The sequence below is a fragment of the Pan troglodytes genome, chromosome 15 (genome assembly GCF_028858775.2).
Source record: "Pan troglodytes isolate AG18354 chromosome 15, NHGRI_mPanTro3-v2.0_pri, whole genome shotgun sequence".
NCBI classification, from domain to species: domain Eukaryota; kingdom Metazoa; phylum Chordata; class Mammalia; order Primates; family Hominidae; genus Pan; species Pan troglodytes.
This window is the reverse complement of record NC_072413.2, coordinates 91,629,100-91,644,723: the sequence shown is the minus strand read 5'-3', so window position 1 is coordinate 91,644,723 and position 15,624 is coordinate 91,629,100. Positions and strand designations below refer to the sequence as shown.

Sequence of the window (15,624 nt, the reverse complement as noted above, 5' to 3'; positions counted from 1 at the left end):
CTTAGATTAAAATTTGGACTGAAAATTGAGATCAGTTTGCCTTTTTATAACTACTGTGCCCATTGAAGTAGGTTGTCACCGTAGTCGGAATCTAAACTGGTTGGTTAGCTTAGGCTGAGCTACCTGCTGCAGAAAACAGAAGCAAGGTAAAAATCATCTTCAGAGCCCTCACATCATCATTTAATTATCGGAGACCTAATCAAACAAAAGCTGCCATTCTCAGTTCCTTACATCGCTTCATCTCCATAAAGAAGAAAGCACAGTCCTCTTTGGTGTAGGCAGAAAGACTTCATTCAAACCCAGTGAACTCCTGAGGTTGGCTGTCCAGTCTTTCTCCTTCTCTCCCTTGCCTGTTGGCTCTTGGCTATTCACTGCTCACTACCACATATCACTAAAATGAAGAGAAAACACTAAACCTTTACAATGTAAAGAACCCTTATAAAGTCCAGGAGAGTTGAAACTATCTGTTAAATGTGAGATTGGGTATGCTGTGTGGGATTTAGTTATCTAGACTAGCACTCTCTCTCTCTCTCTCTCTCTAAGAATAATGAGGGCAAGTAAAATTATGTACATAAATACTATGGCTTTGAAGAAAATAAAAGTATCTCAATATTTTGCTTTTGTGGATATTATAATTCATAGTCATCAGGAAGAATATTAAAATAATCTCATATCACTGCAGCCAGAAAGTATTAATCACGATACTAAAAGAGTCCGATCCAAGGGTAGGCCCCAGAGCATATCACCATCATAAGCCCTTACATTTTAGTGGTGCATGCATGTTGCAAGGTGTTTTCACATATAGAATCTTGTAACTCAAATGACCCATTTAATTATAGAAAAAAAAAAACAGAAAAGGCAGGCACTTAAAAGAGGATTGTGGCTGTACTACTGGCTTGATAAGGTATTACACGTACAAAACGTGGTAACAAAGTTTAGAAAATGCAGAGTGATCATGTTTAGAATAGACATGTCATGGCAGTCAATTCTTACTTTAAAATTGAGGTTAGATGCAGTTCCATCTTATGAGCATGGGGGTGTGTGGCTGCAACCTGGTGACCCTGCTGGCTAAAACACAGAACTCATATTCCCAAACCTACTGGCAGATCATGATGTCACTAAGCTGACAACTTTTATCACTATTAGTATTACTATAAATATTCCCTCATTTGGGGCATACTTTGTAGTTTATACAACAGAGAATATTGATAATCTGTTTTCTTTTTTATTTGCATCATGAAACCATAGTTCCATTCCCTCCTCCCCAGATCAATAACCTAATATCTGGAATCTGGGTCTTAGAGAGAACAAGAGTTGGGCCAGCCTCAACGGAACAGCGTGTTACTCTAGAACACTTGGGAAGTTTAAATAGACTTACTAATTACCTTAGGTGGTTTTGAAAAATTATCTGAACCAAAGAACATGAGAGAAAATCTATTCTTTAACAAGGGAGCAGAGTGGACACAGAGAAAGTAGCATTCGCTAATCCGAGAGGTAGAATGAGAAGAAAAAGCTTGACCCACCAGTGTCCCAGTTGCTGATGTTATGGGGGGCGCTAGACTGATGCTCCAGCTGCCGCTTCATTAACTGGCTCATTGTCAGAACTCCCAGGGATCCCCTTTTCATCTGCCTATACTGAGCTAGATGGAGGAAATTAGGAGATGATTATAATAATAAATTTCCACAGCACACAGAGGCTCCACACATCCATATAGAATTTTAATTGACCCTTCATTTGCTATTCATAATTTTTGGTAAATTGTATGCTTCTTTTCAAATGAAAAATTAAGGTACTCTGCTGTTCCGGATACCTTTCTTCACACAGTGAGGATGGTAACAGTGCCCATTAGCACTGATTTGTCACCTGTAAATATTTATCCCAGTTATAACTGAATGAAATATGGTTATCTTCATCTACTTTTAAAATTATATACCCTGCCATGTTTCAAAAATGATTTAAGACAAATAACAAATTTAAATGTATGGCTTAACTTTCTTTAACAGAGCTTGTGCATACATTATTTCCATCTTCCTCATAGCCCCATGAGGTCCTTGTGTATGTGTGCGTGTGTACATGATGTGTGTGTGTGCGTGTATATTTTAGGGTAGGATGACACATATCAACCCCAATTTTTAGAGAGAGAAATTGAAGCAAATGAAATTATATGACTTGGAACCAGTCAGCCACTGAGGTGGTCCTAAAACCAAAACATATCAACTCCAAAGTCAATGCTGTTTTCAATCTCTGTGCGAGCCTCTGCCTACTGTTTGAAAAATGTGAATCAAACAATATTCCACGAGTATATTCTAGTACACATCTTTGTTTTTAAAAAGTGGTAACATTTTTATCCTGTAAGTTAAGCATTGAAACATATCCCATCAGTGAAATGTCAAATTATTAGCATTTCCAAACCAGAAAACAATGAAAAACACTTTTGCCAGTAGATTGCTGAGTTGGAAAGCAGTCTCCTCTGGTCCTATTCCCAGCAGTCCCACCAATCCCTACCAACCAGCCCAGTGAGAGAGGCAGAGCATCATGGATGCAACTTTTCTGCATGACCCCAAATACCTTGTATATTTGATAACTTGTGGTTATTCTCTGTGTTATAAGAACAACTTCAGAAACCGAAGCTATCAACTACACGCCCTAGAAAGGGATGGTAGAGACCGGGATGACCGCATGGCCCCTGGAAACTCTTCAATGTTATACACACGTTTCACAATCATGGCACCAAGGTGGCAACTTGGTATGATGTGAAATCAATTATAACATTATTTTTAATGTAACTAGCATGCTGTTTGATTAATGGTGGTCACAACACATTTAGCTATGAAATAACCAGCTGATAAACTGATCAAAAGGGAAGGATGTAATGGGAATTCTTGTGTCTTAAAGTCAATATTAACCTAACTCATGGAAATGACTACTCAACCTAATACTAAACATCTCTGGTTTTTGCCACTGATTGGTAAAACTTACAATGTTATGACTCACTTGAAAAGCACAACTTTAAGTAAAATTCAAAAGCAGAATTCTTTTTGAAGATGTAACAAATTGAAAAATTAGCAGCATCTAGAAGACTCAATCAAATGAAAATTTTAAACCTCTGATGATTGAATAATTTCTTCAATTCTCAGGTGTTTTCAAAGACAGCAGAATTCCCTGAGAATAAAACCCTTAATGTTTAGCTCAGTGTATAAGGTACCAGGCATGATGCGTCCAAGAACACACCACCAAGAGCTATAGAATGCATGCTTTTAATGGCAAGGAGGAGAAAGGTGGAAATCTAATTAAGTGCTAAGCTAAATCCAAAGTCTAGATCAATCATGACTTTGGGATCATGAAACATTTGTAATTTGTAAATTCATTTTATGGTATATTTAACTATCATTTGAGTCCTACTGAGCTAATAATCCTATTTCAAATTATACTCTAATTCACTATCTTTTTATTTCTTCATTTTTTTTTTGAGACAGGGTGCACAGGCTGGAGTGGAGTGGCACAATCACAGCTCACTGCAGCCTCCATCTCCCACGCTTGAGCAATCCTCCCACTGTGTCCTCCCCAGTAGCTGGGACTACAGGTGTGCACCACCACGCCTGGCTAATTTTTAATTTTTTTATAGAGACTGGGGCCTCACTATGTTACCCAGGCTGGTCTCAAATTCCTGGGCTCAAGTGATCCTCCTGCCTCAGCTTCCCAAGTGCTGGGATTACAGGCGTGAGCCACCACACCCAGCCCACTATCTTTTATTAAAGATAACTCATACAAATTAGGAGAAGATACACTTTTATGATTTTAGTATGTGGTCATAAAATTGGCATTTTATCATGTGATCAAACAGATTTTTGTAATAAAAGAAGAATAATTAGATTCAGAACTAGCCATTCTTCTTTGCTACCAAAAGGGCAAATAACTGTCATTTGGAAACTATTTCTTAGAATTTCCATAATCCTTATTACAACTGAATTTGAATTATTTAAAGGAAGTGTGGTATACTAAAAATGAACATGGGTTCGTAAGTCTAAAGGGCCTAGCATCAATTCCTGACTCTATCACTTAGTAGATATTTGACTTTAGGCAAGTCATTTAGCTTCTCTGGATCTCAATTACCTAATCTATAAAATGGGGCCAACAACATCTATCACGCATGTGTTGATGTAAGAATTGGATCAGATAACAATGTGTGTGAGCCACTTGGCACAATGCCTGGCACATGATAGATGTTAAATAGATAGTAGCTATAATTACTATTATGACTGCAAACTCCTGGAGAACAAGCGGTGTTTTATTTATTCACTTTTGACCTCCAGTGCCAAGCACAGTGTCTGGCATCCAGCAGACACTTAGTAAAGAGTTGCTGAATGAATGAATGCATGAATGAATGAACAATGAAGATGATGATGTTCCAAACTACCAGTCCAGTATTTAAGATCTTTATCTGTTTTTTCAGGATCATCAAAAGATGGTCAAATGAAAATTATTAAATAGCTTTTCAGGCAATGTCCACATGAAACACAACATTTATCAGCACATATGACAAAGGTTTATAGAAATTGCATCTGTGTTCATATCTCTGATTCTTGGTAAGAATGTCTCATGCTAAAGTCTTGTAATTAACCCCACTGAGACATGTGGACACGCTTATGGAACTTCAGTGGAACTCAAGCTCCCATGGACAAAATCTAGGACCCAGTAACAGAAGCCAGTTTCAAAATACTCGCCTCCTACAGGTCCTGTAAAATGTCGTGCCATTTCCACTCTCCAATCCAAAAGAGCTAAATTCAGTCATGACTTTGGGAATATGATATATCATACATTTATTTTACGATAACCTAGATCAAATTTTGTCAATGATGGAGGCGACTCAAATTAAATAAAAGTGTTCCATGTAAAATTCTGCCATAGACAATGCTTTTCATGAGCCCCAAAACCCATTCCGTGTTTTATGTTCAGGTTATACGATTTTTATTTTATTGAATAATGGAATTCAGTGATCATTCCTTAACAAATTAGGATACTTGGCCAGTCAGTAACCATAGTGATTTATCAAACACTAGAGAAACGGACGAAAGTGGGCCATCCTACTCCTCAGGGTCTCTGAGAACATACAACATACTGTCACCAAGGAAGCTGATGCAACATTAAAATATATATACAATACCAAGATTGGGAAAATTGAAAACAAGGCAGCAGACAGTGTTCCAAAATAAATGTACAGATGAAATAATCAGCAGAGGAAATCTTACTTGATATTGAGGAATGGCTACTTGTTTCCGGCACACCTGCTTCTAACGTAGGGGCAGATGAAGATTCTCGTGGCATTTCCAAAGTTGAAAGTCCTTTAGTAGAAGGATCTACAAACAGAAATATTATTTAAAACTCAGGACACTGATTAAAAGCAAGTTGAAGAACCTTTTCTATATCTTTTCCCTCTTGTCTACTACAACCATTCAACTCTTTATACACTTTCCTGACCTAATAGTTACTTTCATGGAATTACATATACACTAGTTACAATGCTCCAGGGAGAGCTGACTCTATGTGACATTCTGCACCTATGGATCTGCCTTTTGGAGATTAATGATAGCAAAATTACAGAGCTAAAGCTCAGCTGTTCACAATGCATATCCCCAAACAAATTCCTTAACCTTTCTGTACTAAATTTCTTTTCATCTAAGACCTAAATATGCTTAATAGTTCATCCCTATCTCCTGTCTAGGTACTCCACCTTTGTCTGACAATTTCCTACTTATCATTTGCGTCTCAATTTATATAGAAAATTCCTCCTTTAGGGAGGCTTCTACAACCTCTCTCCACAAAAATATACAAACAAAAATGCTGGGTCAGGTGCCCTTTTGATGTAATTACAGAGCACCTTGTCTTTAACCTTCTCCAGACTTACCACACTATAATCTAATTGTCTGTTTCCTTGCCCATAACCTTCGCTAACCCTTAAGTGATTTAGGAGCATGGACTGTACTCAACCCGAAATAAATATGCATGATTAATTCAGATTTTGTATTTTATTTGTTGAGCAAGAAACAGACTGTCATTGGCTCTCCTATTTGACAAATGTTGAATTTAAAGTGAAATATTTTCTGCATATAATATTGTCTTATTAACCTATCAGTAATGGGAAACACTCTGTCCCACATTATTCTAGGTAACTACAAATTATTTTTCAAAACCTGCTGAAAAGTTTACTGGCTTCTTTCCAAACCTTGTTGCCATCTTAGGCAGCACCATGCAGTGAATATACTGAGCATCTTGCTGGCTTGGAGTTACCACCATGGGCTCCCATGACTACACTGTACTGGAATTCAGGGATGTCAACCCTAAATGGCTTCAAGTTCTTAAGCTTAATAGTGTTTCTGTCTCATCCTTGTCATGGTGCAAATTGTTTTTTCTTGCCAGAGAGCAAACCTCATACATTCATACAAACATACACTTTAAGGAAACAAATGCCATTCTATTACTAGATGATCATTAAACTTGCTAAACTGTAGAACAGATCCTAGGTGAGCGTCTAGGAGAAAGGTTTCTGAGCACTGATTTCGAAGCATCTATTTTTGATTCTCAGAGGCCTTTCAAGTAGGTATGGTTGCCAGATTAATAACCTCTTGATAACAAAAAAGCATAACTCTTGTAAAGTTTCCCAAACCCTCTTAATAAAGCATAATGACTAATGTTAAATTACTTTAGCCATTAAGATAGTAAAGGTCAGCTATGATTTTTCTCTTAGGTATCCTCCCCAAACTACTAATCAAAAACATGCATAATTATCTCTCTTACCCTTACTGGCCTGCATTCTATGCAGGCTACAACTAACGCCTAATAATCTCACCAGTAATGTTAGTGAAAAAGCTTAAAGCTGATTTTCAAAGATTCTCTGAAAGATTATTAAGCCTTTTAGAGTTTGGGTATGCCTATTTGTGTGTGTGTATATGAGTGTGTGTGAGATGGAGTCTTGCTCTATTGCCCAGTCTGGAGTGCAGTGGCATGAACTCAGCTCAGTGCAACCTCTGCCTCCTAGGTTCAAGTGATTCTCCTGCCTCAGCCTTCTGAGTAGCTGGGATTACAGGCACACACCACCATGCCCAGCTAATTTTTGTATTTTTAGTAGAGATGGGGTTTCACCATGTTGGCCAGACTGGTCTCGAACTCCTGACCTCAGGTGATACACCCACCTTGGCCTCCCAAAGTGCTCGGATTACAGGCATAAGCCACCATGCCTGGCCTTGGTATCCCTATTAAAATCCTTGGTGTATCTTTAATTTTAAAGAAACGTCTTACTGTAAGAAGGTCGGTAATAAGCATTAGTGTACTAAGATTCTGTTAGCGAGGCAATCTTTCCTCAGCCCTCCATCATTTTATGAAAGATTTTACTTGCATAAATTTAAGATAAATATCTGAATAGAGCTATCCACTTGGCTTAAAATATTTGTATTCAATTTTTATAGTGATGGGAAGAAAATGTCAGGCTATCCTTTCATTCCTTCATCAGACATTTGCCAGCTCTCTATTAGTCACTTGTGATAGAGTCAGTGAACAAATCAGACAAAATCTTTGCCTTCAGGAGCTTTCATTTGGGAGGGGAGAGACAGACAATAATTAATACGCATAAAAGTGAATAAATTATTGTATGTTGGAAGATCAATTCTCTGTAGGAGAGAAACAGAGAAGAGAAAGACAGACATCAAGATGCCAGGTAGGGGCTGGAGAGTAGGGCATCGCAGAGAACCTGGTGTTGGGTCAAAGAATTAAAAGGGAGATAATGAGCCAGACAGATATTTGGCAGCTCCAGGTTGAGGGAGCAATCAGTGGAAAGGCCCAAAGGTAAAGAATACAAAGGGGGGTGTTCAAGACCTGACAAGGGGTCACTGTGGCTAGGTAGCATTGTGGTGAGAATAGTGTGAATGCAGTTGAGAGCCAATGAGGACTAGGACCACATAGGGCTTTGCAGGAATTTAAAGAACTTGTGTTTTGCTATGAAAGAAATAGCGAGTCACTGGAAGTCTTTAAGCAGGGGAATGGTGTAATCTCCTATTTTAAAAGATCACTCCGGCTGTTGTGTTGAGAGGACATGAAGGTAATAGGAGTGTAAAATACTACTACTAAATAAAATACTACTAAAATAATCATCCCTAGCCAATTCCATTTTTTCTAAAGTCAGGAGGCTCTAGCAGTTCATCTAGGTCAGAGATGTCAGTGGCTCAGGCCAGAGTGGAAACAGTGGAGGTAAGAAGAAGGTGCCACATTCTGGATGTGTTTTGAAGGTAGATTAAGTTTGCCAGATTAAATAGAAGATGCTCAGTTAAATGTTAATTTCAGATAAACAACAGATAATATTTTCATATGAGTAAAAATAGTCCCATGCAATATTTGAGAGATTTGGCCCCAATTCTTCATATCTCCCTGAATCCATGCCTTTCACCATGTGACTTTAAAGTTCTACCACTAAAGAGGGAGAGTATATTTCCCCTCTTGACTTTGGTTCAGCCATGTGATTTGCTTTGGCTGACAGAATGTTTGCAAGAATAACATGGCCAGAGGCTTGGAAAGTGCCTGTGCAACACGGCTTGTTCTTTTGTGACTCTGCCATCACCATGGCAGAATATTTCCAGGCTTCAAGGTCCAGGTCGAGGTCAACAGGCATGAGAAGCAGAGCCTAGCCACCCAGCCTTGGCCAATCCCCAGGTGAGTCGTAGACTCTCGAACTAAATAAATACTTGTTGTAAGCTGCTGAGGTGTTTGTTACACAGCATTATTTCCGCAATAGGTCACTGATGGTTGTCTTAGCATACAGACAATATGTAAAGGCTAAAACCAGATGAGACCATTGAGAGAGGGAGAGTTCATAGAGAAGAGACTAGGATCAAGGACAGAGACCACAAGTCACTCTGTCATTAAGGAAATAGAGAGGAACCAAAGAGAATGACGGGGTGACCAACGGTGTCAAAGACTGCAGATATGTCAGCATCAGACCTCATGACTGACTGCTGACAGATTTAGCAGTGAAGGACACTGGTGACCTTGACAACTGCTCTTTGGGTGAAATAGTAGGAATGAAAGCTTCATAGGAATGATTTTTTTAAGAGACAGGGTATCACCATGTTGTCCAGGCTGGAGTGCTGTGGCTATTCACAAGTGCAATCATAGCACACTACAGCCTCCAACTCCCAGGCTCAAGAGATCCTCCTGCTTCAGCACTCCAAGCAGCTGGGACTACAGGTGTGTGCCACCATGCCCGGCTTATGAACAGCTTTTAGAAATAACAGAATGGAAGAAAATTGGAGATAGTATAGAGTTGTCTCTTCCAAACTCTATACTAATGTTTGTCTCTTCCAAACTCTATACTAATGTTTGTCTCTTCCAAACTCTATACTAAAACATTAAAAATGATACCAAAAATTAAATGATACCAAAATTTAAAATGATACCAATCAACATTATGTGTTTTTGTTTTCTTTTAATTTTAATTCATTAGTATGTTTTAGTATAGAGTTTGGAAGAGACAACTCTAATAGAATTTGGGAGAGACAACTCTATTCTATCTCTTCCAAAATGTTTTGCTACAAGGAAAGGAGTAAAATGGGCTAATAGTTGGGAGAACATGGATCAAGTGCTTTTGTTTGTTTAAGAAAGAGAAATAAGATTATGTTTGCAGGCTCAAATCAAGGGTCCTTTAGGAAAAAAAAATACTAAGGGAGGATACAGAAGGGAGAATTTTAGGGGCCTATATTCTTGAGTAAGCGAGAGAGATAGAATCGTGTCCACATGTGGAAAGGCTGGGTGTAGACAGGAATACAGACAGTTAACCTACATACAGCCCCAGCCAGGAAGTCCAGGTGTGTAGGTGCAGAAGCTGGAAGGTGGGCAGATAAGGTGATAGGAGGCTGTGGAAAGTCCTTCTAATTATGTCAATTGCAAGACTTATTGAAAGTTCGGGGAGAAAAGTAGCTATGAAATAGTCATTTAGGAGACTGGAAATGTGAATGGACCAGGAAAATACGTTATGATTGTCAGGTTGAAGGACCCAGTCGAGGTTCATGGCCATTAATTTAAAATGATACCAGCCAACATTATGTGTTTTTGTTTTTCTTTTTTTAAATTTTATTTTGTGCATGTAGTTGCACTTCATACAATTTCATTTGCAAAATCAGGCAGTGGGACAGATTTGGCCCATGTGCTATTGCTGACCAATCCTGGATCTATGTTTTCACTGGTCATGTTAAGGAATTCAAGCACGTTTCTTAATTTTCTTTTAATTTCTTGAACAATGCATTATGTGTTTTCACCCAGTCACATTCATCTGATAGGTGCAGGTACTGGTAGAGGGAGAGTTGGATTTAACACAGGTTGTGTTTAGCCAAGCAAATCTAAAAAGGGAAAGGCCCAAGAGGGTGCAGGCAGGGAGGGATTACATTGATAGCCTTGAGTTTAAGTTGAGTAAGGAGAAAAGACATGAAGTAGGGGAGGGACAGCAAAAAATACTTGGATCAATACACAATTGTCCAGGGAGAGAAGAAATGGTAATCAGAGGATGAGAGATGAAACTGAGATCATGAAGAGGTTGCAGTTATTGGCAAATAATAAGGTCTGCAATGTGACCCTGGGTGTGAGCAGCTGAGCTAAGGTGGAGGATAAAAAAACAATTGCTGGAGAAGATGCATTCAAGGAAACCAAGTGTCAAGAGTGTCATCTACACTAATATTAAAATCCACAGGAATTAAGACAGGAATAATTTAGGAAAGAATAAGAAGGGCCACGAATCAAATTTGTCAACAAGTGAGGAAGAGCCAGCGTTCGTGATGATGCAGCAATGCAAGTAGTGGGTGCCGTGATCTGAGGGTATGCAGCTCAGAGAGGGGGTTTCTAGAGACAAGAAGGGAAGGGTCTGAAAGGGGCAGTGTGGAGCAAGGAAGATGCTGCCCCTGGCCAAGTCCAGTGACATGGGCTGTAGGGAAAGCAATGTCCTCAGGGAGAGCTGGGCTTCCATTAGACTCAGAAGGCAAGGGAAATAGAGGAGAATGTGTGTGAGGGATTTTGCTCATGAAGGACCATGAATTTCCTAGGACACAGGGGAAGGGTTTCAGGAGTCAGGGTAACGAAGGAGAAAGCTTCAGAACAGAAGGTATGCAAGGCCTTGTGGAGCTCTGAGTGAGGGATATGGAGGACGACCCAGTACTCTAGGGACTGACATAAACAGAGTGAAGTGCACAGTGAGATTAGTCCTGGACTCCCGGCAGTTAGCGGGGGCAAGGCTGTGCGTTTGGGAGGGTTTGGAGGGGCAAGTGTATGGGCCTCCCTCACTCCTGATGATGGACGCAGGAAAGTCTGGGGACGCCTGGATCATGCTCTGAGCACACGGGACTCCTTCCCATGCCCAGCAAGGAGGGGCAGAAGAGATCAGATCAGAGTCAGTGGGAGGCAAAGCCTTATGGAGACATACAATTATGATGACAGTAAAATAATATTTTGCCATTTTAAAGACATGTTATAACTATCATGTATTTTTCCCCTGTTCTGTTAACAAATAATTTCCTCCCTGGTAGTCTGGGGAACAATCAAACATAAGGGTGAATAAAGAAGCCAACACAGTTGCACACACAAACCTGCACACTAGAACCTACATGCAACCTACACATCACAGAGACTCACCCTGTAGACCTCAGCTTCGTATGCACCAGCCCTATAGACCTCTATCATTTCTAGGTCAATGCCCTCCTCCTTCCATATGCAACCATGTTCCTGGCCCCAAACAATAAAAAGGTGTCCCAGTTTCCCTGAAAGCCTTCTTAACTTCTTAAACTTTCTTGTTATGAACAAGGACCGTTTTTTCCCTGCCTGGCTGGAGCATGACCCTTTCCGAACACGCCAATGTTCATTCAACAGATTTTTATGGCGCATTTTTGAGGTAGACAGCTCTGCTAGGAGCTAGAGGGCAGCTAGAAACCTCTGGAAATGCCTGGGGCAAATAAAAAAGCCGAGTGCATTCCCTTAGAAGTGAATTTGTGTGGAACAGCAGGAAAATGTGACTGGAATCAGGCACTGCTTCTGTCTGGCCATGTGACCTGGTGCATCCCCTCCTCTAAGCCTCGGTATCTTCCTGTATAATATGAGGGGCTAGGCTAGAGGTCTTTAAGACCTTCACCAGTTTTTAACATTCCACAGTCTATATATCTACTAAAATAATCATCCCTAGCCAATTCCATTTTTTCTAAAGTCCCATTAACTTTTTTATTTTATTTTATTTTTTTAGACGGAGTCTCACTCTGTCACCAGGCTGGAGTGCAGTGGCACGACCTCACCTCACTGTAACCTCCGCCTCCCAGGTTCAAGCAATTCTCCTGCCTCAACCTCCGGAGTAGCTGGGATGATAGGCGTGCGCCACCACGCCCAACTAATTTTTGTATTCTTAGTAGAGACGGGGTTTCACTATGTTGGCCAGGATGGTCTTGATCTCTTGATCTCGTGATCTGCCTGCCTCAGCCTCCCAAAATGCTGGGATTACAGGCATGAACCACTACGCCCAGCCCCATTAACTTTTATTAAAAGATCTGAACTAAGAAATGAAGATGGGTTCTGATCAGTGTTGCGGTAACATTACAGAAGACTGTTATAGGATGAGGTGGATCATGGGCTTGCCATTTCTTTCAAGTTATCTTTCTTAGAAACAATGCCTCCAAGCAAACACAAGAAATGGCCCTGAGGCAGGAAACCCATGGGCTGTGATAACTTCATCACCAAGTGATGACCGTGAGTTAGGGTCTAGGCTGTAACTGGTATTTTTTGGTTTCTGATATTTGGTTAGTATCTACAATCAGCTGTATGCCCTGTAAATGATTATACAGTCAATTATTAATCATTCTAGGGCACTCTTTGCTTTATTTTAGCCTTCACATTGGTTCCTTCTTTGGACTATATCATAGCTCACTAGTACAGGGCAGAGAAAAAAAGAAAGCAAAGAGTTCAAGTTAATGACTTTTGCTGTTTGAGGAAGGCTGAGATGATACCTGGATTATCCTGATACGAATTAACCAATGCATCTCATTGCCAAGGGTGGTCAAGAATTGACTGCAGAGTTTAAAACAACAAAAACAGAAACATTTATGGAGCCAGTAGAACCACATCTGCATCCAACATTGTCCATTAAACAGGAAGGATTCAGAGTGATTGAGAAGCCATTATAATGTCACACCCTGACATTATAAGAGTTTGAGTCTGATGCATATTCAGTGCCGGTACCCTATCAAACAAGATGCACAAACTTAAAGTTAAGGCTGAGAGAAAGAAGAGAGGCGAGCTTACCTGGATCTTTCTGTTCTCCCAGTTTGTCCAGAATGTTGAAGGAGATGTCGAGGTACTCTCTCTGGATAGCACTGACAGCAATCTTCCTCTGCTTCCTCTGCCTGGGAACAATCTGAATCTTAAATTCGGATTCCTCAGCTCCATCCTCTTCCACCTTCCTTTCAGGATTCTGTTCTGTATCAGATTCTGCACTGGTATCAGGCTTCTCACTTTCTGTGGGGTTCTCTGCATCTTCGGGAACTTTGAGGAGGACGGTTTTTGCCCCTGAACTTGGCATCAGCTCCCCAGGCTTCTCCCCCTCAGTGCCCGGGTCAGGGTGATCATCCAGTGACATCTCGGGGAGAGCAAATGACTTCTGAAGGAGGTCTCGTTTTTGCTTCAGCGTCAGTGGGCTACCGCAGGAGAACTCTGGCAGCAACTCTGGCTTTGAGGATCCTTTGGCCTCCATAGGGTCTTCCAGAGGGATGAGGGCAGAGTCAGTGTTCCCTGCTGACTGATTATTTCCTGAGTCCTTAGAAGAAAAGTCTTTGGAACAATCCTCCACACTTACTTGTACAAGCGGAGTTGTGCTCAGGCTGAGGACGGAGGGATGGCTGGGGACGGAGGGAGAAGAGGCAGCATTTTTACCGGAGGGGCCATCATCGCCTTGGTTCATCGTCTCCTCTTCTTCGTCACTCTCGACTATTCTGAGAGGGGGAAGAGGCTCAAATACAAGAGAGTCGCTGTCGGAGGTTGAGAGTATAGAGTGTTTTTCAGGCCCCGAGGTTGAATCTGAGGATAGATCTATCAGATCTAAATCCTCTTTAGGAGCAGGCTTTACCGGCGAGTCAACTTTCACCTCGAAAGTCTCCATACAGTTTAACCTAACCTCTGGTATGACAGGCCTTCGAGCATCTGGAAACCCTTCCATAGCTGGGTTCTCGGGGATTTCACTATTGTCAGGCCTCGTAGCAGAGTTCTGTCTAGAACGTCCAGGGTCGTTTGGTCTTTGTGCGATATACGCAGCTTGGGTCGGAGGCTTCTCTATGTCACACCGATCTATGCACGACTTCCTACGATGTTCGTCTAATGTAAACAAAAGCGAGTCTGCATTCCCTATATCAAGAGATTTTTGTTTGAAAGAGCGTAGCTTTTTTTTCGGAATGCTTTCTTCTCTCACACAGTGGAGAAGGCTGTCTTGTAATGCACCCGTCTCTCTATATTCAGCCAGTTCTATTTCACCTGATCAAAACAGAAAAAGCTAGTACTATTTTACTTGGAGATTTCACCATTTTTTCCCCTCATCCTTGGGCATACAATTGGCATAAATCATCATCACAATCCCAGCTCCACCAGGAGGGAAAACGAACTTTCTGGCCAAGTTTTTGTAAGGTTCGTTCTAATTTCAAAAACTGGAAAATTTACGAATGAAAGAAACCAAAATGGCAGTTTAAGATCTGATTTCCAAAATCGGGCTTCGGGATAATTCCTCAGCTCTGTTCATTTGTGCATAGGAGAGGGGATCATTTTTTGGCTGAGGCAGATCTAGGAAACTGTATTCAAATCGTGTGGAAGAGAAGCAAACATTTTGCAACAAATCAAATCAAGCAATGGCTCTCAAAGACGATCATGACATTAATGATGTATCTGTCGATTCACGTATATATATAAATGTGTGTATATATATACTGTTTGTGCATACATATATATAAATCAACGGTATTAAAATGTGTAGTAACATAATAAAATTAAGATTTCACCCCAAACAAACAGTAGAGTACAACATTTCTGCATAAAATTACTAAGAGAAAAAATTCATACTTCTCTGAACATTCATCTCAACCGGCTGATATTTCACCATTTTGCTGCCGCCTATTCTTTTCAATCTTGCAAAAAAAGTTTGAGACTCTTTATTGCAGGGTCCAGTAGGTGTATCATGAATATCAGATTCATCAAAAACACTATCTTCTTCTAATTGGGGAGAGAAAGTCAAAATTACACTTAAGAGGTTATTCTCTCTTAGGCTGTGTCTACACAAGCATTTCAATGAAAGCATTACGGAACAAGGTCTGGGGTAGTTTCTGCACCAGCCCAAGTCTAGCCATGGGTTGGTATTTCATCCAGGCATCAAATTCTCCATCTATTGGACAGAGCAAGCTGTTACAAGATTGCCCATCACTTTTCACATGACAATTGGCAGCATTTTTAAGGAGAGGCTTCTTGAGAGTCCAATAGCGCCTTTTTGGGAAACTTTTCCAGTGCGCTTAACACCAGATGACACATAGATGTCAGCTACTTTTTCCAGGAGCCTGTGACACTGCTTGGACTTG

The 15,624-nt window shown here is 40.5% G+C and overlaps 1 protein-coding gene across 20 annotated transcripts in view; it reads right to left on the bottom strand.

The window, feature by feature from the left end:
* UNC79 (unc-79 homolog, NALCN channel complex subunit) overlaps nucleotides 1-15,624 on the bottom strand; it is a 374,208-nt gene that overhangs the window by 71,587 nt on the left and 286,997 nt on the right. For 13 of the 20 annotated variants that reach the window (XM_054666247.2, XM_054666242.2, XM_054666246.2 and 10 more), the window contains 4 exons: nucleotides 15,116-15,265; nucleotides 13,316-14,536; nucleotides 5,251-5,358; nucleotides 1,524-1,640 (listed from right to left, as the gene is read on the bottom strand). In XM_054666247.2, the coding sequence (XP_054522222.1) occupies nucleotides 1,524-1,640; nucleotides 5,251-5,358; nucleotides 13,316-14,536; nucleotides 15,116-15,265 (1,596 nt within the window). The remainder of the gene's footprint in view (nucleotides 1-1,523; nucleotides 1,641-5,250; nucleotides 5,359-13,315; nucleotides 14,537-15,115; nucleotides 15,266-15,624) is intronic. The other 7 variants (XM_063793093.1, XM_054666249.2, XM_054666254.2 and 4 more) reach the window with 5 other exon arrangements.